The sequence below is a fragment of the Emys orbicularis genome, chromosome 3 (assembly GCF_028017835.1).
Source record: "Emys orbicularis isolate rEmyOrb1 chromosome 3, rEmyOrb1.hap1, whole genome shotgun sequence".
Taxonomy (NCBI): Eukaryota; Metazoa; Chordata; order Testudines; family Emydidae; genus Emys; species Emys orbicularis.
In genome coordinates, this window is record NC_088685.1 from 111,120,338 (window position 1) to 111,145,541 (window position 25,204).

The 25,204-nt window shown below is 39.8% G+C and overlaps 1 protein-coding gene across 7 annotated transcripts in view; it reads left to right on the plus strand.

Moving 5' to 3' along the window:
* The window catches only part of AIG1 (androgen induced 1), a 193,019-nt gene that overhangs the window by 29,553 nt on the left and 138,262 nt on the right, over window positions 1–25,204 (plus strand). For 6 of the 7 annotated variants that reach the window (XR_010561292.1, XM_065400696.1, XM_065400701.1 and 3 more), the window contains exon 2: window positions 24,967–25,122. Coding sequence is in view for 6 of the 7 variants with exons in the window: in XM_065400696.1 (XP_065256768.1) it covers window positions 24,967–25,122 (156 nt within the window). In the remaining variant the exon portion in view is untranslated. Of the gene's footprint in view, window positions 1–20,074; window positions 20,115–21,325; window positions 21,344–24,966; window positions 25,123–25,204 lie in introns of those variants that run through there. The other variant, XM_065400703.1, reaches the window with a different exon arrangement.

The following is a 25,204-nucleotide window of genomic DNA, read 5'->3' on the forward strand; positions in this document are numbered from 1 at the left end:
AAGGGAAGTCTGTCTGCACTATCATTCAAACTATAATAAAGTAAATCCTATACACATTGAATCTTATAATGAAAGCAAAATGAGGGAGAGAGACAACAAGATGACTATCCACCCCCCAAAAAAGCATACAAAAGCCTTTGTATTACTAGGTAGGTCCTAGATGCAGAGCGTGTGTATGATACAAGGTAGATGAGAAAGTGAAGTCCTTGGAAATATTTAATTTCCTAACAGATTGGCCATTCGTGGCCAGCTTCTTTCCCCTTAAGAAATGATATTTTGACTGTTTTGGGTCTTGAGCCCAATGAGTATGATTTATTAGAGTTCCAGGTACTGTGCCAGAGAAGAGGCTCGGCTGATGTGCGTCTGAATGTAGAGCAGCCTTAGGAGAAACCTATTTGCATTGGGAGGATCTTCCTCTGTCTCCGTGGCAAATACTCCAAAGAGGTCTTGTGGGTAAAGCAGCATTGTAAACACTGGTTAGCCAACCTCCATTCTGTCCTTTTTTGTTTGCAACTTCTAGATGGCTTTTGTATGCTGGTTTTGGATTGAACACTTTGCATGGATGTTGTGGTTGCAAACTCTGCAGCCTTGGTTTTACAGAAAACCCCAAGGTAAAGTGACCTTTGCAAAAGACTTCTTTAAGCCTAGTAAGCGAGGCTCAATCTCCAAGACTGAGCGTAGAACAGCTCCATCGTTTATTGATATAACCTCTCCTGATTTACTGCAGGAAATTACTGAAATGACTAAGCAGAGTACCAACACACTACATAAAATGCCAGGATGACCTCCAAATTACTATGACAAATTCCAAACAAAAAAATCTTAGTGCCTGCATGCTCAGATTATAGAAATGGAGGCCACATCTCAGTTTGCTGGAAATATTGATGAAATGAGAGAAGCAGCAACAACATCAGATGGCAAAAGATTTCATTCTGGGATCCAGGCTTCCCTCTAGAATCTATAAAAGCTGTGTTGGACTGGAGCAATGCTCCTGCAGTTTCTCCCTATTCCACGTTTCCAAAAAGAGAAGTACTAGTGGGCATTAAGGAGAGCTGACTGACTGGTGAGCTACAGCCTTTAACCTTTACCTTGTAAATGCTTATCTTAATGTCATCTAATTAGTACCAAATAGTCCAAGAAGTGGATGAATATATCTGTCTGTAAGCATAGGTGGAGAGTTTTGTCTTTTGTCTTTGAAATTAGATTAATAAATCCTATTACTATAACAATAAAAGCATATTACTGAAGAACAAGACTGCCTGGCAATTCTATTGTGCCTTTCATCCTAAGATCTCAAAGCACTTTGAAAACATTAGCTAATTAAGCCTCACAACATCCCTCTGCAGAAAGATATAATTTAAAGCAATCACAGACCCAGTGGGAAAGCTATTGAAATGTGTTGGGCTAGAGATGTGATGAATAATACCTTTTCATATAGTCATTTCTGTCATGCGATGTGTATTTTAAGAGAGAGATCCTTTATCTGAGAAATGTACAAAGCAGCCATGGAAGGCTTCCACCCCCAGGACCTGGCTTGTAGAATGTCAGTGGAGGTTTCTTTTGAAAGTGTATAGAGTGGTATTGTCCAGGCATGTTTGAGTAGGATGTGTATTTCTTTTGGCTGCAGGGAAGTAAGGTACAGTTGTCATGCCCAGATGGAATCTTTGAAATATGCATGATAGTGGCAGCTGTGTGGGGGAAGAATGACTTGCTGTGTGTTGAGTAGGAGGCTTGTTTACTGTGTTAGTCTTCATGTAGCTACAAAGTTGAGTGGAGAGGCAAATGAGGAACACATTTCATGTCCATGCATTACTGCCTCACTACGCCAGGCAATTGACTATTCTAGAAAAACATTATCCCTTTCCTTATAAAATTTTTTTTGTAAAGGTTAGTGAATTAATTAAAGAGACCGCGGGGAAAGTGTTACAGGCAGTTGACTGGTACTACATCATCATTTTGGGCAAACTGTCCATCTTGGTGTAAATTCAGTTTAGCAAGGATTCACTGTAGTTTTATGGATGTCCCCATTATAAAAAATAATCTTCTGTCTTCACCCCCGCCTTTCTGATCTTATAGGAGCCCACCTTTCCTTTTTATGTATAATTTCATATTTATCTTATAAAGTTTCCCTGTTGAAAACTGGGTTGCGTGTGCATGTGAATTCTGTAGGGATGAACATATTGCTATGGTAGTTTCTTCTGATTATGAATTTCATGCATACTAACATTTGTCAACATTTTTTTTTTTTAGGCTCCAATCCTGCGAATACTGAAGTGCATGCATAAGTGTTTGCATGCTAGAGGCCCTAGTTTACTACAGTTGTTATTTGTATACTGCCAACAGTATGCAAGGAACTTTCCAGAGAGAGATGATTACAAGTTCCCAGCCCCAAAGTTCTAAAAAGACAGCATATCTATCAGGGTAGGAGGATATAGGGCGCAACAAAAGTAATGCGATGGAATGGTGAAGTGGAAAAAGCATCATGTTAATTCAGAGCCTCTTACGGATTTTTTTGATTGAATGTTTTTAATTTATGTCTTGTGTTTATGATTTTCAATCATCTTGTTAATTAACACTTTTCTGTGTGAAGTACAAGGGTTTATAGTTTTATTTTTTTCCTTTCAAGAATGTTTTCCAAGGGTATTTTTTAATAAATACAACCTTTCACATTCCCATACCAGAGCATGAAATTAATATTTTCTGAATAATTTTGCTTCCCCTCTCAGTTATGCAGCCTAAAAAGGACTTTAATTCTATTAAAGAAAATTGGTCTGAAAAGAAAATTAGAAGAAAAGGCATATGTGGTAAATTAATTTATGCCAAGTTTTATGTCTACATCTTCAGGAATTAGAATATTATAAATTTGCGTAGAAGTGAATACATTTGATAATAAAAGTATGTTCTTACAAGACAAGGGACAGAATTGAAACCTTGAAACAGAAGCTCTTAAAATTTTAGTATGGGGCTTGGAGTCCATTCTCCAGATCTGAATGAGCCCCTGTACAGTGATGGGTTGGATCCCAAACTGGAAGATGTGTTTTACAGTTTGGGTTCAGATAAAGTTATATATCTACTTTCATAGGATTTCAGAAATCTTCCATGCTCATCTGATCTTGAGAAATTGCTGTCATTTTAATCTGTAATCTCATGAGAAGAGTTTGCAAGACTTTGGCACAGCTGAATCTTGAATCTAAGTCTTTTCTCTGATTTGGGCCTGAATTAACGTTAATCTAAACACTCCCTTTACTGAGTACCTTGTATGTTGCTAGGTCTTTGGTCGAATCATGCTTCTTATCTGTTTCCAAAGTACTAAGTACACCTAAAACATTCTATTATTAACAGTGGGATGTAAACAGACATGAAAAATGGAGAAAAGCAGGTGGAAGCAATCTTTGTACAGCAAAATTCTACAGATCATTTTTTCTTATGAGCTGTTTAAAGTGCTCTCCATGCTTGTATTTACTGGTATCATTCTTTTAAAAACAAACAGTGTTGGTATTTATATGTAATCTGATTTATTTATTTATTTTATTTTATTTTTTAATACTGGTTTATAGCATGGGCTCTCAACCTTTTTCTTTCTGAGACCCCCCCAACATGCTATAAAAACTCATGACCCACCTGTGCCACAACAGCTGGTTTTCTGCATATAAAAGCCAGAGTCATTGTTAGGTGGTAGCAGGCAGGGCAGCTGCCTGGGGCCCCATGTCACAGGAGCCCCTGTGAAGCTAAGTTCGGCTTCAGCCTTGGGTGGCGGGGCTCAGGGCCCTGGACTTCAGCCCCATGTGGTGCGGCTTCGACTTTCTGCCCTGGGCCCCAGCGAGTCTAACACTGGCTCTGTAAAGAGTCACAGTTAGCTGTCACCAAACATTTAATATCTCCAGTTCTCACTATTTTCAACACTGGGATATTAAATAAATATCTCAAGGCTAATTTTCCTGGAGCTTTAAAAAGAATTGAATTGATCAAAGTGTTAGAACCATCAAAAAAGGAAAATTAACAAGTGTTTGTTTCTGTATTGGACAAACACAACATCTTTAGAATACTTCAAACAAGATGTTGCTGCAAATGGAGTGTGAAAAAATTATCGGCTTAATTAGTGGTAAACAATCATGGCAGCTAAAGAATTTTAGGTGTTTATACTGTTTGATTTAATAATACTCCAGATTTGCTTTTGAGAATTTCACTTGGAGAATGGTGATTGTTTTATTGTTCTCCTAGCCTCTTCAGAATTATTGGAGAATTTAGCTTTATTAATGTTTCAACTTCTGTAGCATCTTTCCTCAAGTTTTAGGGCCTCTGGCTCATATCCGGTGTTGCCATTTACATCTCTTCAAAGTGAGCGCAAAAACTGCAGTACCACTCTGCTTTACAGGTATCTTGCCCTCATTGTGCAGTTATAAATGACAACACAAGGTACAAGGCAATGGAAATTCAGACACGTGATTGATTTAGCCTTATAATACAACCCCATGAGTTAAGTACCAGTTAGTAGTGTTATATGGTAGTATATCACCATTTTACAATGGGCAGCTGAGACACAGAGAGGAGGATACCTGATTTTCCACATTAAGGTTAGAGTCTGTAATAGACACCAGTACTCCTGACTCTTCACTCTACCTACTGGGGAGTGGGGAGGGATAGCTCAGTGGTTTGAGCATTGGCCTGCTAAACCCAGGGTTGTGAGTTCAATCCTTAAGGGGGCCATTTAGGGATCTGGGGCAAAAAATCAGTACTTGGTCCTGCTAGTGAAGGCAGGGGGGCTGGACTCGATGACCTTTTGGGGTCCCTTCCATTCTATGAGATGGGTATAGCTCCATATATTATATTATATTATATTATTATTATATTATATTATTATTATATTATTATTATATTATTATTATGGACAATGTTTCCTCTACCATGATAGGCAGTTAAAATATTTTATCATCTATTTATTATTTTAAAGCTGAGAGGAAAAGCAAGCGGTTGTGATTTAAAAATATGTTTATACATTTTTCAAAGAAGTGTAAGGGAGTTAGGGCCCAGAACCTTTTGAATTTCTTTTGACTTCAAGAAGCATAGTTCAGTGGTCAGAGTGCAAAATCAGAAGTACTGTTATCTATTCCAGATTCTGTCCCTTGATGTGTCACTCCAGAAAAAACAATTAAAGCTCTGTGCCTCAGCTTGGGCATCTATGAAATTGGGATAATGGTAACTATTATTACTTCATGGGGTGATGTAATAAGGAGTAATTAATATTGGATTCTCTACTGCTGTGTACCTTGTATTGTCATGAAACTCAGTGGGATTTGGGTGCCTAGCTCCCTTAGGCTCCTTTGAAAATTCCATCTGTAGTGGAAATAAATATTGCTATAACATATATCAAGAGATAGCAATGTTTTGTAGAAATTGTATCTTGGGGTGTTCAATATGGCATTAGTGTCCACATATTTTACCAGCTATACAATAACTGGACATCAAAGACTGAGTCGGGGTGAAAGTGAGCCAGTACGGGCCGGTACGGCGTACCAGTAAGAACCTGCACCAGCCCGTACACAGCCCACATTAAAGCGCGGCAGCGCTTTAATGTTCCTGCCCCTTTTGCCTCCCCGTTGGCGGCCCTGCTGGTAGGGTCCATACCGGCAGGGCCCCCGACAGGGGAGGCAAAAGGGGCAGGGACATTAAAGCGCTGCCACGGCAAAGGACCCTGCAGCTCTTTAACATCCCTGCCCCTTTTGTCCCTCCTTGGCTGCTGACGGGCGGGGGGTGGGGCGGTGGGGAGGGAGAAGCTGCCCTGGGGCCGGCAATTTAAAAGGGCCCGGGACTCCAGATGCCGCTGCCACCACCGCAGCAGCAGCATCCGGAGCCCTGGGCCCTTTAAATCGCCACTGGAGCCCCAGGCGGCCTAGGCCAGGCCGTCTGGAAGGGCTGGCTGGGGGATGCTGACCCCCCCCAGCCCCGCTCCTTCCAGGGGCCGAAGCTGGCCCCAGCCCCGTACCGGTAAGTGTTTGGAGTTACTTTCACCCCTGGACTGAGTTAAAAACATACATTCCTGTACAGAAGATCCAGTCATGGGCCCTGTGCACCTGTAAACCCTTAACATGGGACTTGCGTGTTAATTTGGTATCAGGTCTGACTACAGAAGGTGGGATTTTCAAAAGCGTTCAGAGTTGTCCTAATTTTGCTCCCATTGAAATCAGACTTCAGTGGGAGCAGAGTTAAACCTACTCTGAGTATTTTTGAAAATCCCTGCCAGAGCATGTTACATTCCCAAATGAAAGCAAAAATAACTGGGTGGATCGGAGATTACAGCTGTGTAAGTGTGCAAGTTGGTTTTCAACACTGGGTGTGTATTATGTTCTTGAACACGTTTAACAGAGGTGCATGTTGAGGGCGGGGTTGTGCCCAGTCCTACCTAAGTGCATTAGTAACAGGAAGAGGAAAGAAACTGCAAGGAGCCACCTTCTTCTCTTCCGCTATCTACTATCCCTTGGTGTCCTTGTGCTGAGATAGAAAACAGTGGCTGTTCTTGCAGTTCCCTGAAGACAAGGGCTGCACAAGTCTAGTGCCACCAAAAGCGCTAGTCTCTCCTAAGAGGGTGTGGAGTCTTTCCTCTCCATATTGGTCAGCAGAGCTAGTTCTACACAGGAATGGTGGGGAAGTACTCATTGCACTCTCTCAAACAATGCTCTAGAAACCATGGTGCTTATCGAGGCAGTGTGCCTGTCCTTAGCATAATGCAGCGGGATGACTCCATGCCTCCCTTACCATGAGTTGTGACTTCAAGCCACAATGCAGCTGTTTCAGAATTGTCATTTACTTAAAAGCTCTTTGGTCTAGATTTTCAAAGGATGTATATTGAAGTGTTCTTTTAGGGACACAGAGACACAAAACTGCTGATTCAAAAATAATGTGCAAAAGTAGAATGAGTTTGAGTTGCTCTAACATCTTCAGTACCACTTTAGAAAATAATTCGTTCTTTGTCTGTGTGTAAGTCCTGTAATATGTCCCTGCTTTGTATATCTAAGTCCCTTATACCATTAACCGCTTGAAAAACTAACAGAGCTTCTTAAGACAAGCCATTGACTTTATATTTGCCCTTGGAAGTAGTCTTATGGTTACAAACTTGAATAAATGTGTGATGTAAAAGAGTATCATGGAGATGGCTGAATCAGAATTAGCCAGATTCTGGCACCAAGGCTTCAAAAAATACAGAATCAAATATCCTCAAAGAGATATCACTGAATAACTCTTAGTACAGCCTGAATGTGAACAATGAGAGAATGAATACTTGAATGAAGGCAATACTTTTATATTTCAGGTAAACAGCAGGACTGTAAAACAAATTACATTTTAAAAATACACATATAATATATTTCTGTAAACTTTGCTCTTGGCCTCACTCAGGTAAAATCAGATTTTGGCCAACACCAAGCACATCAGAACCCCTGGAAAGTCAGCTTTTTGGCTGTGTTTGAACAAACAAAATAATCAAAGTTGCAAAGCAGTACTGATACATAACTTTTAAAAAATGCAGGGACCTCCTGAGAACACACTGACCTATTAATCAGACAACTGGATGATAATCAAGTAACCACTTGACTTCACTCCTCCTGAGCATCTGGTAATGGATACAAGTCCAAATGTACAAAGATCGCTTGTACTGATACTTATGGAAGAGTTGAGCTTAGCTAGTCTTTTGTTGCCATTGCAGCCGTTGCTGTGATCTCCAGTTATAGGAAAGGAGAGATGTCTAAAAAAAATTTTGTTTTTATAGTGTTTTTCCTACTGAAGGTATTTTCAAAGGTATTAACAGAGTAATGAACCAAATATAGTGACTGTACATTATATAATCTTAGGGCCAGGTCCTCAGCTGGTGTAAATCTATTGACTTAATTTGCCAGATATTGAATAAATAGTTTAAGCAGAAGGTTGGTACATCACCAAGGCGGCAGCCAGTAACAGCAACATCTCTGAGTGGGTCATCATCAGTCAGAATCAAACCTGGGACCTCTAGCTCTTAATGCATGACCCTCTACTGCCTGAACTGAAAGAGCCAGCTCTTATAACCAGCGCTGTAGCAGGCTCATCAACCTCTAGTTGGCTAGCCACCAGTAGAGGGGGACAGAGTGCCATACTGAGCAGGAATTGCTTACACCTGTTAATACTGCAGAGGTGGTACCACGTATGCACCCAAGTCCTCTTCTGGAATTTAAACTTATGACCTCCTCTACTAAAGCCAAAGTCTACACATGAGCTATGGGAATACCCTTGTGTAGTTAAAATCTAGTTGTTCAATGGAAATCACCCCAAATCCTTCTAGCAGTACTTATGTTACAGTTCTTGATAGCTAAGAAGGGATAACATAGTCCCTGCTTGTTTGGCAAGAACAGAATATTTCTCCTATATGAAAACCAAGACACAATTTTACTCTTTAATACAAGCACACTAACTCCTTTTCTTTCTGTTATTGCCTATTAGAACTGCCCCAACATGTTGCCTGTTAGTAATCTCATAGTTGATCATCTTGTTTTCTGGATATGTACTTCACATGATACTCTTATCATAACCTCTCAAGGATTTGGGTACAGTATGTCCTTGGATTTTATCATCTCTTATCTGCACATAAAACACATATCGTTTTTTCAGTATTCGTTCTTGGTGTTATATCAATCCATATCTAGTTGGGACTAGTTCTAAAAGAATATATTATGTTCTTGTGGGCAAATATGTAATACAATATTAAACATCAACTTCCATCGTAGTTATTCATAAACCACAAAATAGAAAGATAGAAACAGGTTTATCCTGCATTTTCAATTTCCTGAGAATATAAAGGAGTGGATTTTGTAAGATCTCAGATCTTCCTATCTGATTCTAACTGATGATTCATGCTCAGTTTACCACCTGTATTTTCTTATGTCCCTTCATTTATGAATTAGATTAGGGAGATTTTATTCAAGGCTTTATCTGCATTGCCAGGGCTCATTCCCCATCTCCAAACAGCTGGTCGTTTCTGCTAAACAGAAGAGCATTGAAACAGTTGACTCTGTTAACATTTATTTTTTCATTAATAGATGTCGGAGTTATGAAGCTATTGGTACAAATTGGGCATGTTGCACATCTGAGTTGTGTGTCAAATCCTGCCCCAAATAAGGCTGCTTCCCACCACTCCTGCTCTATACCTCTGTCTTAAATGTGGCTTAACTGGCTACATGAGGATTCCCATGTTGTAGTGAAAACCTCTGGTGACAGAGAGATGATGTAGCTAGCTCTCTACCATCCCTCCTTTCAGCTCTGGCATAAGGGGTATGGCCAAGGGAAAGGATGCGTCTGTGGCTCTGATTTATGCCAGTGATTCCTGGCCCCTTGGGAGTTGTTGGAGCTCGATGTAATTTAGTGCAACCTAAAGACTGCTCTAGTTACACCATGGATTGCGGGAATGCAAAGTGGCTTAAATCCGCATTTGCCTTCCTGTATCCTGAGCTGCAGTCGTTGAAGCTCTGCTGCTGCTGAGAATATGTGACATTGTTTCTTGTCTTTGTCTGCAAACTTACTAAGACAAAACTGCATTGGTTCACATTCAGAAGGTTTCTTTGCAGCTAAATAGACTAGAAGTGAAATTTTGTTTTTAAAAAATGAAATTTTGCAGAAGCTGATTGTACCACCAGAGAATTGCTAATATAACGTAGCATTGTGTGCAGCCTTCATCCATCCCTTGTCTGGATTCAAGATTGTTAGTCATTTCTTATTCTTAATTTTTTAAGTACTTTTGCAAAAGTCTTCCACTCCTCCCCAGGTATCTAGTTATGAGGAAAAGCTTTTTTCCCACTGGTTACAATCTTTGCAGATTTCTTTCCTGGGCATTCACTTCAAATGCTTGATTTTTACATTTTAAAAATGAAGTGGAAGAGTCTGGTAATAATGTGTTCCAAAATCTGCATTGAAAGTAAATTTAAAGTTTAAATGTCTCAGCTACAATGTCTTTTTCCTAAACATGTTTTAGATGTAAAGACTTATTGAGACTGCTTTATTTTAGATCTCAAAATATGATTCCTTAGATTCCTTATGATTCCTCTTTGAAACAGGAAGCATCTTTTTCATTATGTGTGTATACAGTGCCTGCCATGGTGAGGCTTATTGGAGTCTTTAGGCACTACTGCAATGCAAATAATACAAATAACAATTGTAGCCTTGTCTCTATCAGTGGCTGGCAAGTAGAGCTGGTTGGAAAAAATTTTTTAATGAAAAATGGCTTTTCAGTGATACGGCTTTTCACATGACCCTCTCTTAATCAGCTGGGTTTTATTTTACAGTCGAAGAGTTTAATAAATATATTTGCAAATGTAAACCAAGATCCCATGAAATTATTTAGAATTCACAGGCCATGCTATTTTGGTTTACTTATTGCAGACCAGGTAAAAAATTCACGAGGTTACCACTGGATGAATTACAGAAATATATGTACCTGTACATACAAATGCAATAGATTCATTATTCTTGTTTTGTTCCCATGTAGTAGGCACGCTAATACAAACGTGCCTACAGTCTGCAAATCTGTGAACCATGCTCCCTTCTCAGATTATCATCCACAATATAGTACTCCACTTCCCCCTCATAATAAAAGCATAAATAATTCTGGCCAAAAATTTTCAAACATGTCCATTAATTATGGGTGCCCAATTTGAGACTAGGATTTAAGGCCAGATTTTTCAGAGGTGGTCAGCATTTTTGAAAATTGGGCCCAAGGTATCTCAAGTTCATCACGCAAAGGTTGAAGACACCCGAAGTTAAAGGCCACTCTTGCAAATGTGGCATCTGTGCCTTAGTGTGATTTGCAGTTGTACACCATTCCTGGTAAATTCTGTGATGTACTAGCATTAGTTGCAGGTTGGTATGTAATCTCACTAGTGTGGAGTCACTCCATAGAGCAAACTGTACCCTATCAATCCAGATGATTGAATGTAGATGATTGTATCTATTAATTTCTGAAGCAAATCCATATGCCTTCTTCAGATGACTGTTCTCCTGCTTGTTAATTACATATTGATATCTCAGTTCTGTTGCCAGTCTGGGTATGGAGCTGGGTACAATACAGTATATATTATTTCTCTTGGATGGAGATGTCCTTTTGATAGATGGAGATCAAATATCCATGCTGATATTGTTAGCTCTGCCTTTCTCTCAGAGCAATCCTAGAGTTTGCTGCTGGGCAATAGCTCTGGTTCCTCAAGGGCTCTTTCATGTGAGGTTCTTTGGGATCCCATCTTGTCCAACATATATGTGATGCTATTTAAGAAGGGTATGGGGGAACCATGGGTTGTCTTCAGTAATATGATGGCACTGATCTTTACGTTTCCATCACTAACTCGGATGGTGCAGTTGAGTGTCGTTCATAGTGTCTGCTTGAGATTGGAGCATGAATGATTGTGAACAGGTTGAGGACTCAAGAAGTGATGATGGTAGGTTAAAAAACAATGAGATGATATGGCAAAATGTCTGCTCCCCTGTTTGAGGGTGACTGTTTGCCATTTGTTACTTGTCTTTGGACATTGCGAGTCTGGTTAGATTTCCAGTTACTAGATGATAAAACTTCTGCAGTAGTTGAGATGGTTTTTTTCCATCTGTGTTTATTGAGAAGATTGCCTGTGACCTCTTTGTGATGCAGACCTTGCTACGGTGATTTACACCTTTTCACCTTGAGAATAGATTAATGCAATGTTCTCTACTTGGGTTCTATCTTAAATCCATTTAGAAGCTGAATCCAGTGCAGAATGCAGCAGCCTGCTCGTTAAGTGTTTCTTGCCATGAAGACATTTCACTAGTGTTTCATGACCTACAATGGCTGCTTCTGGGTTTCCTGTTTGAAATTAAGGTGTTAGGTTTTGGTTTATAAAGTTTTAAATGGTCTTGGACCTACCTACTTGAGAGACAGACCCTGTTTCCGTGCCATATTGCTGCAGCTTTGAAAACTGCTCTCCTTGTTTGTCTGAAATAGCTTGAATTTGTTGTCCTCTAGGGCATCTTTTTTTATGGGGACCTTTAGGGAGAGGAATATTATATACGATGAAATTTTGAGGGGGTGGTGTATTGATTTCTTGTTGTAAGGTTGAGCCTGCAATTATTGTATATGGTCGGCACAATGTTACTGGCCGCTGTCTTTATGGTTATGTCTTTAAATAATTGTTAAATGGATCTAGAGTTTAAGATCAATGCCTTCTTTGTTCATTCAATCGTATATATAAATAAATGCATACAATTATCTGCAATTGTAACTAACTTGCTTCACAGCCTTTTCCTTTCATAGCTTCTCACCTCAAGTGCATTATTTCAAACTGAAAAGTTTATTTTTATTTCTTTCCTTCTGTGCATTGTTTTCCAGCAACATATTTTACTGATCTGAGCAATGAGGAAGCTGTGAAAATCTAATATCTGTGCATGTCAGTGTGGTTTTAGATACTTTATTTTTGGTTTTTAACAATATGTAATCTGTCCATAGTAATTGTTTAACCATCTGCAATGAAGCCCATAAGTTAGATCAGTATATGACAATGCAGTGTAAAATCAACCCACTGCATGTGTAACATTTAGAGTCCTATAAATTAGAGATGGATGAAGAGTACGAGGTCACCTACTCTATCCTTCTACCGGTGACGAGTATTTTTTATTCTTTGGATGGCAGGTTCTGTGAGGGAGGAGGAGGAGAGGGTTGGTGTTACCTTAGAGCAACACTAGCACCAGAGAAAGTGCAAAACGTACAAGTGCTTTAAAGGGAGAGGAACCGAGAATGATGTGTGGGAAATCCTTTCAGAAGTCCACTTAGACTTTTCTGATGCCCTGAATCACTGTTTCAGGGAGATGAGTGCCCCTTGCACACTGTACATTCTTATCCTGGGAAACTGGGAGAAGGTAACCTACACTGTAAGAAAAAAAAAAATGAAGAGATTGAAATGTATGCTACAGTAGTAGTATTGTTGTTCTGGGGGTTTCCATGGATCATTTAATTAAGCAATTAATTGAATTTACAGTATGGAAATAAGTGGCATGATGGATTAGCTTTTAGGAAGATGAGTAAAATTAAGATTAAAATACACATCACTCATTTTGGCCATATGGTTGTGCCACTTTTTTTTTTAAATAATTACCAGAAAAGTTTCTTGTCACCTATACATTAAGAATAAAAATGTTGCAACTATGTGTATTCGAAACATAAAAACGTTCTGTAGGTTTTTAATTTATTCTGCTGTTAAGTGTTCCACTGTACTATTATCCTTTAAATGAAATGTGTGTTGTTTTTATGAGGACTATTACAACATATGTAGTAGGATAAAAGCCGCTATTCTCAGCAACAAGAAATCCCTACCTACGGCTACAGAAGCAGCCATCACATTATTTCTGTGCACTTGGGGAAGTTTATGATTGAATGTCAAGCATTTTATAGATCAAAGCAATCTTTATTTCCTATTTTCCTCAGACTGGTTAGCTAATATGATTTCAAAGAAAAGGCTATAAAATTGAAAGCTATGATCTTTTAACTTGAAGTGCGTGTGGCTTTTCTGGACTGTAGTTTTATTTTAGTGTTCTGTTCTTATAAAAAGATGTTGTTCTGCCCATATTAGATTTACTCTATGAGTTATTGGCTTATTAACCCATGAAAAGGTTAAGAATCTTGTTAACTTCAACCCCTTAGAAACAGATCTAGGTTAGCCTCGAAGGAGTCTTATAAACATGAATTCCTAGGCCACATAAGATCTAAACTATAGACCAGATACATGGAATTTGGCATAGTGAGATGTAAATTGCCTCTCGCTATTAGGGTTGCCAGGTGTCCGGTTTTTGACCAGAATGCCCGGTCGAAAAGGGACCCTGGTAGCTCTGGTTGGTGGCCATTAAAAGTCCGGTCAGCGGTACAGCAGGGGCCTGAGGCTAAGGCCAGCTCCCTGCCTGCCCTAGCTCTGCGTGGTTCCCGGAAGTGGCCGCCAGGTCCCTGCAGCCCCTAGGTGCATGGGTGGCTAGGGAGGTTCTGCACGCTGCGCCCGCCCCCCAGTGCTGACTCCACAGCTCCCATTGGCCGGAAACCACGACCAATGGGAGCTTGCGGGGGTAGCGCCTGCAGGCGCGAAGGCAGCGTGCGGTGCCTCCCTGGCCTCCCATGCTCCTAGGGGCTGCAGAAACCTGGCAGGCGCCTCCTGGGAGCCGTGGTAAGCACCGCCGGGACCCCTTCCACATCCTCTGCCCCAGCCCGGAGTCCCTCCCAGAGCCTGCACCCCCCCAACATCCTGCCCCAGCCCGGAGCCCTCTCCCGCATCCTGAACCCCTCATTTCTGGCCCCACCCCAGAGACCGCACCCCCAGCCCAGAGCCCACACGCCCTCCCACACCCCAATCCCCTGCCTCAGCCCGGAGCCATCTCCCACACTCCAAAACCCTTATCCCCAGCCCCACCCCAGAGCCCGCACCCCCAACCAGAGTCCTCACTCCCTCCCGCACCCCAATCCCCTGCCCCAGCCAGGTGAAAGTAAGTGAGTGTGGAGGAGAGCAAGCGACGAGGGGGGGGGTGGAGCGAGTGGGGGCGGGTCCTTGGAGAAGGGGTGGGGCAGGGCCTCGGGGAAGGGGTTTTCGGTTTTGTGCCATTAGAAAGTTGGCAACCCTGCTTGCTATACCACTGAAGCCCCTAGTGAAGAAAATGGATTAACTCCAAGGGAGTACAGGCAGTGAGCCCAATTCCCAAGGTACACAAAGGTTCTTTTATGCTGCCAGAATAGTGAGTGGGCTTCCCTGAGGCCGCTTATGGCCTGCATAAAGGGTTCTGTGCCACCCCTGCTCCTAGTCCCCCCATACCTCCAGCATAACAGGCATCAGGGGTGGGGAGTGAAGTGGTGGCCTTTGTCCAGAGCCTAATGCATGACAGCTCTTCTCATTGGGGCTCGGGGAAGCAAAACAAACTCTGCTGAAACTTACACCACGGACTGAGCAGGTTGGCTGCTGCCCCAGAATATGGCAATTGCAAAGGTGGCTTAAAGCCATTTGTGCACCCTTCCCCTATGTCTCTGTTCCTGGCCCAAAAGCAGGAAGGGAGGAACTGAGAATTGAGTCAGTGGCGAAGAGTGGAGAGGTGATTGTAGGGTGAACAGATAGCAAGTGTGAAAAATTGGGGTGGGGGTGGGGGGTAATAGGAGCCCATATTAAAAAAAAAGCTCCAAATATCAGGACTGTCCCTATAAAATTGGGACATCTGGTCACCCTAGGTGATTGGTACATAGTACCAACATATCAGGTACCTTACACATGCTTTTTCCCATTTGTCTTTGCTTGCTTACTTCCTGGGATACACTGACTCCCTATAGTAATCCTGCTACAAGGGAGTTTATGCTGTAACCTCTCCTCACCTGAGCAGATTTTCCATCTCTGGCCTGTCCTCCAAAGTTCTCACCAGCATAAAGCCAGGATGAATTTGGACATACCAATTTATTCAAAATAACTTAATTTTGTGTAGCATCTTTCATACACTCTACTGCAAAGTGCTTTATGGACTGACTGGAAAATAAAAGTAGTGGCAGATCAAGTGAAGTAAAATTAACAAGATCTCTGCAGTGTTAGCACTGCTGGAAATCCAAATGTTTGCTATTATGAATCAGAGCAGAGCAATAGGGTGGAAGAGCACAGAAGGTAAGGGCAGTGTATAATTAGCATGCTGTCTGAAGCTGCCACATTTCAGACCTTGTTAATTTTAGTTTGTTGTCACGCTTGGAACAGAGGGGTCAGATAGCTGCCAAGAGCAAAGTGTCAGTACATTAAATAATGTTGGAAGATACAGGAAGACTATTCCAGACAGCAAGAGCTGCAGAGGAGAAGGATTTTCTAGCAAGGTTGCATATGGAGGGGTAGAAGAGGCCTGTGCTATTTCCACCACCAATCAGAAATTTGGGATTGCTTCCCAGTGTGGCTAAGATATGTCTTCCCACATGTATCAGGCATAAAATAAGAGAATGTATGTGTAGGAGACAGCATGGTCCAGGGATAGGGCACTGTCTGGGAACTGGGAGACCTGGGTCTGCCACTGATTTGCTGTGTGACCTCGAGAAAGTCACTTCATCTCTTTGTGCCTTAGCTTCATCACTGTAAAATGACGATAAAGATACCTACGTTCCTTTATAAAGCATTTGAGATCCATAGCTGGGGAATACATGGTAAGACTGAAGTATTTCACCAGTTTTCTAGCCTGGGTGAAGAGTTAAAAGATTTGGATTACAATGCAATGCCATTATTTCATTTTCTTTGGAATCAGAATATTTATGAATGATAAAAATAATTGAGTTTAAGAATTGTGTTCTATTTGACACCTCAACAAAAAAAAATAATTTTATAAAAATGCAATCCTAATCAGATTTTGAACTCAATATTTTCAGGATTCCTATCACTTTTCTAAAGCAGAAATAATATCAGATCCAATAATTTTGACATCATTAAGCAAAAAAACAGGTTAGGAAAAGAACAATTCTGTCATATCAAAAGGTATTGGAATCAGACATGTTAGAAAAAGATTAGCCATTTAAATAGTCACATTTAGCAAGGCTGATTAAGTTTCCTTATTTCAGTTTTGATTTCCCACGTGTTTGTTTGAGTTTTAGGAGAATAAACAAGTTAACACCAGTGTTAACTTTATAAGTTAAATGAAGGGAAATTGAAGGCAATTAGATTGTCAAACATTTTATTTATTTACTTACTGTGAAAATGAACACTGGCATTATGGAATCATGGTCATGACCCAATAATTAAGGTTGTAACTCAGTACATTACAAAATGGCATCACTACCTCTTTGAGAGAACCCACTGTTAAACTCAAGGAGATCCATAAATGTTCTCCAATCACAGAGCTGTATTGTGCCCAGTACTTTGCTTAAGTGTTTAGTTAAGAGTAGTAGAATATTTGAATACAGCAGAAAATTGCTAAACTGCCTTTTGTTAACCTGCATGCCTTTTATAATTAATACCAAAAATTGTTAGTCTCTTCTCCTTTGTTTTCAAGAAAGTTTTAATAGCAGAGTCCTTTACTGAAGTCTAATTACCAAGATACCTTTACTGTTAGTAAATGTAGAATTTTTTTTTTTAACATGCTGCAAAGATCCTTCATAAATTTCCTTTGGGCTTTTCTGCCCCTTTGCACAAGGGACTTAATGTTGTCTTTGGGAAGCAACTGCTCTTATGGTAGATTTGAGTCATTATTTACAGGTGCAAACCAGAGCAACCCTGAGGGCTGATTTAATTTGTCCTAGCAGCTTTTGTGGGTAGAAAGAAAGGGGGAATAAAGTTACTGATGTGCCCCCTCTGCTGCTTCAGATGCGCTGAGCACTGCATGGTGGGGAAAGTAATACTTACATACTTGGCTGGATGGTTGTGAAGATTCATTCATGTTTTTACAGTGCTTTGAAGAGACAGATGAAAATATTTCGTTGATTTTTTTCCAGTTTGGGGACCATGGTTTTCAGAAGACGGTGTTTCTTTTCCTATTTCCAGGACTGTCACAACACTACTGAGATTCATCAATCTTGGTCATTTGTGAATGCAACATGAAAGACGCATCCAGGATTGATGAGTCACGAGTTAAAAAGTAGCTGTTTCCTTATTAATTTAAAAAAAAACACATTTAATCATTCTCACTTTAAAAAAAAATTATTTTCGTCTGCTCTACCAAAATGATCTACACCTGGTGGCTTTCAGCCAGGTTTTTTTTAATAGTCAAAAAGCAGATCAGTTGCAAAAATTTCCAAAACATTAGGACACTTAAATTGAACTTTGTGTGTGTCTGTTGGGGAGGGGGTCCTACCAGTCAGTCTGGGAAGATTACTCTTTAATCAAATTTATTTATTTTGGGGAATAAATAGTTTACTTGTCAAGTTTTAGGGACTTTCCAGCCGTCAGAAACCTTATACTGAAGCTCGGTTTAGTACAGACAGCTGCAATGCAAGACTTTTTACCCTACTTAACTATATATTCCAAACACTGCCTAGAGTGCTGCCTTTCCTGCTGATTGCTGAGCACTGCTGAGGAGACACTACCAATCCTCCTGAAATGTGTAGAATTAGCATTTAAGCCAAAATAATGGCATAACTTTCTGTGCAGAGTATAATACTAATAAGATTAAGTTTTAGCAAAGAAAAACATAAAAGGTGTAATCTAATAATATCAAAATACATTCTGAATAAACTATATTACACATGTTTGCTGACTGGATGATATAAGTTTAATTAAATTATACTGTCTTATAAACATGATATGGTAGGTAGTAATGGCAGCTTTTGTACGTATAGTGCAAGAAAGCAAGGGGAGGAATGGGGATTATTACAAAATGAATGTAGTCAAAGCTACTTAAAATCAAAAAGATAAAGATGAAAATTGAATTGTAGTTTCTTAAATGCTTCTACAAGTGAAATTCATGTTTCCTCAGATATATTAGATGGGGAAAAATAGAGGGAGACAAATCTAAACTCGAAAAAAACAAAACCCACCCAAGAAAACTATTTTTCTGAAGGTGAGAGGTTGGAATGTGTGTGTCTGGGGGGAGTGATACAAGTAAAAATAATTGCAATGATTTCAGAATATGTAGTACTCTTCATTCTCAGCATCTGGTCAAATTCTTATTTATATTGCTGTGATATACTGTATTTTGTCCATTCCATCTCTTCATGTGCTGCATAGTAGAAGATTCCAGGCTGTTAGCACTTCTGAACCAGATGGCATATACTTCTGTCATGTTGAGATCATGTTGGAAATGCCATCTATGTAAAACAGCTGAGACATAACACTTTGACATCAGGTTTTCAATAGTTACATAGCTATTAGTTTTTATCAGTTACCATTAATTTTTGGCCATTAATTTTTTTCTTGAGTTTTATTTACAGATAAGAATGAGTATATTATATGCATTATTAAACCCAACCCCACCCCCACCCCCACAAAAATACTGGATTTCTAAGGATTTTTGACAGTTTACCTAACTCAAGTCCTATCTATAGCATCAAAGAACTTTATATGGTTTTGAAAAAAATTATTAACAATGTTATGGAAACTGCTTTTAAAACTACATGAGTACAACCACACAGCCTCTCTAGTAAGTGTGTCATAACATATCCAACATGGTTCTTGAGAGGTAGTGAACACTGGTAAGACAGAATAGTGTTTCCGACTAAGGCCTGAATGCACAAAAGTAGGCACCTAACTCCTTATTTTAGGCATTTGGATCTGGTTTCAGCATCACTGCAATGCACAACCCCGACTTCCCCCACCAAATCCTGTAGGCACCGAAACTCACTTGACACCTACGTTTTTGCAGTAAAAGTTTCCTTAGCGCCTGTGTTTCTGCCCCAGACATGTGCGTTGCTGCCTCATTTTAAGTGTCTGGACGCCTATCTCCTGCCTAAGCCACAGAGCAATTCACAACCTGGGGAAGACAGGCATTTGGCCGCCTAAGGCTCATGCAGGGCCTGATCCAATAGGCGTGCTCGGAAGCCATTTACCAGATTGGGCCCCTCGGATGAGTTCACACACAACAGTTGAGGGAGCGGGGAGGAGGAGAAGGACTTCCCTCAGAGCTTTTATCCTAGTAATTAGGGCTAATCCACCTCCTGTGTCACCTCCTGGCATAAATACGTAGTTGGACCTATCAGTGGAGCCAGGTGATCCTCCAATCAGAGCTCCTGTGGGTGGTGCCTTGGCTGGGGATATAGTCCTAGTAGCTTCTCAGCCCACTGGGTTTCAGTAGGCATTGGGTGGAGGGCAAGATGCGGCAGCTGTGTGGGGGACAGCTCCCCCCTCCTGCCAGGCCTGGCTTCGAGACCCAAGACATCACACTGTTTTGTGTTGTAAAAGTACCTGCCACATTGTGGGACCTACTGAAAACAAATAAAAAATAATAAATAATCCAAAACACCTCTTGGGACCTGCAGCCTGTGTGGAGGAGCATTGGCCCCATCCCCAAATGGGCTCTGCTTTAACATCGCAACATTAACTACTCGGCAGATTAACTAGAATGCTGCTGCTCTTTCATCTCTGGCTCTTAATTAACAAGGCTTCTTCCCCATTCCTTGCAGGTTAGAAGAAGGTGACTCCAAGTAATTTCCAATATTTTTTGTAAGTTTTTGAATCCCTATAAGTTTATTTAATTATATGTTGAGTGGTATTCTTCTTTTGTTTGAAAATTGAAAAAAACAACATCAAAGGTCAATGCCCAAGTTTGTCATCCAAGATGATGGCAAATGGGAGGAAAATGGCAACCTTCATGCCGTCCTCCCTGTTAAGGGCTTTGGCATGACCAATGCCATCAACATGGTGACCGAACACCGACCAATGGCCTCGTGGAAAAAGCAACTCAAGCAATATGGCCCTTTTAGGGCAAACACTGAAAGAGGAAACATAGGCTCATACCTACATGTATGGCAGTTCAAGAAGGCCTTTCTCCTGAAAAATTTAGCACTATTGAACTGTTGTTTGACATATATTTAAATAAAATTTTGTGAGTTCATGCTTACATTTTCATCATCATTTTCTTTCTTTTTAAGTTTTATTTAATTTCATATATTTATTGTCCAGGAACACCATGTATTTGTCTGTGCTGTAGTTCATGGTTCTAGTAGTCTCAGTACCATCCTGCAATATAGCACTCAAGCATGCATTCCCCAGTTTGTTTGCTCCCCATGTTATCAAAGGGACAGAGATGGAAAATGAGCTGAGAAGAATGCAACAAGAGTGTAACAGATAATCTGAAGTAATAAATCATATTCTGTTTTTCTTTTCCCAAAGAAAAATCAGACCATGGATTTGGAAACTATAAAAAGTGTAATTTATGTGGACTGACAGATACCAGCAATTTTTGTTTTTGCATGCTGGTAGAGCTAAAATTTGGTGTTATTGTTTCGGGCTGCTTGTTGTCTCAGAAGAGAGAGTAATTACAAATTCATATAAGGCTGCCTTCAAGGGACAACTTGTTCAGATACTGACAATATCTGGGAATTACTGATGGAATGCCTAAAAGTTTGGAGATATGAATTATATTCTCAGAACAGTGAACTATAGCCACATAATTATGAATCCCTCATGAATACATTCCCCTTCTTTTGCACTGGAAACTTATCTGTAAGTAAACTGGGAGGTAGTATTACATGAAAAGGTGTGTTAATTTTGTGCACAACCAGGACCATTTCTGGAATGTATAAAGGCGATTTCATTCATTATGTCAATTCCTTGTTTTTGTTTCTTGATTACTACTGCATGATTGTTCTACATAATGGACCTGTATTTATTTCTTTTTGTAAATCTGTGCTCTCTTCAAACTTTGTTCATAGGCTACCAGTATCTCTTTCTACATGGATGAGACCCAGACTTGCAAATTAAAAAAAAAAAAAAGTTTGCCTGCATTTTGCAATTGTGACCGGGATCCTAGTGGGGAGCCTGCTGTGCTCACTCAGTTAGAGTGAACTGCAAAGAATGGGGCAGACAATCCACACAAAGCTGGTGAATATTCCAATAAGATTTATCAAGCTGGCATAAAACAGCATCTTTATTACCTCACTGGTTACTCAGAAGTCCAAACAGCACAGTTCCCTTAAAGTGATCCAGCCTCAGGCCTCCATCCAGGTACCTAAATCAAATATGATGATTTCTGAAAATCTTATTTCATCATATAAAAGAAAAGGTTCTACCAATGCCAAAGGATCGGACACATTACCTCCCAGATTAATGAATGTTTCAGATCTTACACAAATACACGCTACAGCCCATTCTCATTAACTAAACTAAAATTTATTTTTTAAAAAAAAGAGAGCGAGAATATGGTTAAAAGATTAATATACATACAGACATGAGTTCAATTAATTGAGGTTCAGATTCATAGCATAGATGGTGAGCTTTGTAGTTGCAAAGAGTTCTTTCAGATATAGTTCATAGGTTATAGTCCAATGTCCAAATACCACATTCAGGGCGTATCAGCAGAACTGGGACCTCAGTCTTGCGACTCAAACTTCCACTGATGAATCCTAAGCAGATCTGAGATGAACAGGATCAGGATCCAAGGGTCTTTTTGTACAGTGTTCTAGCATCCACTTGACGACACAGTCCTGGTTAAACAATAGACTTTTGATGTAATCTTTTGCTTTCTAAACATCACCAGTAATTAGTTACACAAATTAACATAGGGCAATTTGCTTGTTCCTCCACCATTCACAGATTATTTGCTATACATTTCAAAGAGAGATGAATACAGAGACATCCCGTGTTTACAATTCATTTAAATGATAGGATGTTCTTTTGACCTCTGAATTATCAGAATACAACATAGACAGAAACTGCTGATTACATTGTCGACCCTACTCATACATATGTAAATACACAAAAACACAAACATTATCTCCCCACATGTCTTTTAAGGGTTATTTATTTTGCAGGTTGTTTAACCCTTTCTGGCCATGCGTCACAGCAATATTTAGATTAAGAGGGATGTTTTTGGTGGATTCTCACAATTTATTGCTTGATCTCCAGAAAAATAAAACATGCTTCCTTTACTGTTTTGTGGCTGCTCCACTTAGCATTATGGCCAGGTTTTTGAAAGCTGGCTTCTGTTCTGAAAATATCTTCTTTAATCTGTGATGACATCAAGGTATTTCAGTGGACGTTGTTTAGGAAGAAATATCATGTCCTCCTTTGTTATGTATTTGTAACTTCTAAACTACTATAGAGAATTTACACTGAAGGGAGCATAGGCCCTTAAAACTTGTTTCATAGCGTAACCCACTGGTCCGTGTGTGCCATGCATCTCCTGTGCCTGATCCCAGAGGATATTAATTGGTTAAGTTCCCCACCTACAGAGATTGACACGCTAATTCATACTGTAGAGACTCATGTTTTCAGCTCTGGAGGTCCCCAGTTCAATCCCCAATGTTGGACAAGAGGGCAGTTGTCAGTATAGCACTTCTTATGCATTGTATGTAGGGAAGAAAGTGAGTAGCTATATCTATGTGTGTTATTTGTATGGGGGAGCTAGGGAAGTTTCCTCCCTAAACTCTGAAGTATTTATTCCTGGCTCTGTTCAGTAACTCTCTGTCAGGAAATGTATTTTTCCCTCCCGCCTTATGTTTTTCTGTAGTTTTCATTGTTAGTTGTTAAATTTATTGTTATACATTATCCCTCATACCACAACTTTGCAACCTATGGATAGCTTCCTTCTCTTCAGTATTTTCACAAATTCATCACTATACACTATAATAGCATTACATTTCCCCCATGTAACTTTGTCCTCATAGCAGAATAACTTAAAGAAGCAGCTCAGTTTATGATTGATTAGGAAATGTACAATTTCAGTTCCCTTTGGAAGTGTGGGTGTTTCAGGCTATGTTACTTTAGATAGATCTCATTTCAGGAAGTCATAGTTAGATTTGCAAACAACCTATTAGGTCACTCATCCAAACTCTGCCAGTGCAATATTGGTCCCTACAGTATATTCTTGAATGTTTTGTCCAATCTAACTTTGAATGACTCAAGCAATAAGGCTTCCACCACTTCCTCTGGGAGACTATTCCATGGTCTAATAGATTTCACTGTTAGGAAATATTTCCTGTCACTTGGCCTAAATTTTCTTATGCTCAAATTCATCTAGTTATTTGTAGTTATACTTCTCTAGACCTCCCTTAACGGGACCTTTTCCTTCCTTGATACTTATACCCTTGAGTAAATTGTAGATGGTTAGCCTATCTCTTTGGTCATCATTTGGCCAAGGTAAAACACTTTTAGCTCTTATAATCTTTCTGTATAAGTAGGCCATCTGATTGGTGGGGGGATTATTTTTGATTAAATGCTGGTTTAAAAGAAGCAAAGAGGAAAAATGTATTAGCATCATAGGGTTTCGGGGACCCAAAATCTTATTTTTAGAATCAAAATGTTTAGGTTTTTTGAGTTTTAAATAGAACTTTCCCCAAAGAACTTTTTTTTAAAATTTCTAACTGTAACAACTTGTCATGTATCATGGCTGGCATCATCAGTGCATGTTTTGGAATGTTGCTTGATCTATGTTCTACACTAGTTTTTAAGGAAAATGTGTGCATCTACAGTATGTGGAGAGGGAGCTGTGGCAGCAGCAGGAACACAAGCTATTCCTTTAGTGTGGTGATGACACAGGATGCTCAGTGGGCATTTGAAGGCCTGTTGGCTAATTTACAGCCAGTAGTGGAAAAAATTGAGCTTCTGGCCTTCTGCAACATCATCTCCAAACAGCTCAAGTAAGAGAGCCAGGTGGAGAAAAAATGGAGGGAAGGATTCTTGGGGTAGAAATCATTTTTTCTTGTTGAATCCTAACAGACCCCTTACTTGTAAATCAGTACCTCCAACCATTTAATCATTTATGTTGTATTTTTCTGAATTCCCTCTGTCTGGTATCATAGAGTCCAGAAATATATTGTTGTCTCACTTGTTTTTTTGTTTTTGTTTTTTTTCTTCCATATTACAAGTTCATATTCAGTATCATCCTTATAGGGTTTTCTAAGGTCTCTATTCTGTCAAGACTTGTGCACATATTTAATTATACTTTGCAGGATCTGGGCCTAAGTAATTTTTTCCCATTGAATATAATAATGCTTAGCTCTTACATAACACTGTATAAACATGAACTAATAATCCTCATATTAGAATCTCCTGTTGAGTAAATATTATTATCCACATTTTATGGACTGGTAACATTGAGAGGTTAAGTGACTTTCCCAAAGTGACATGAGTCGCTATCGGAGCTGAGATTTGACTTGAGGACTTCCTTGCTGAGTGTCCAGCACTATGCTCCATCTCTAGGGTCCTGATTCAGTGAAACACTTAAAAACACGTACTTTTAACTTTAAGAACGCACTTAAGTGCTTGGCTGAATCAGAGTCTTTATCTGTATCTCTATTGCATCTGATGATTTGTGTATCTATAGTCTTCAAGATTGGATTTTGTTTCCATGCAGGTTATCCAGGCTGTCTTTTTTGGGATCTGCGTATTGACCGATCTCTCCAGTCTTCTCACCAAAGGAAGTGACAGCCAAGAACAAGAAAGACAGTTAAAAAAGCTCATTTCCCTCCGTGACTGGATGATGGCTGTTTTAGCCTTTCCTGTTGGAGTTGTAAGTATGGTGCTAATCAGTTAATTTCACTTCCACGCAGGTGCATCATTTAACTTGTTCATTGTTTCCTGACTGTAAAAAT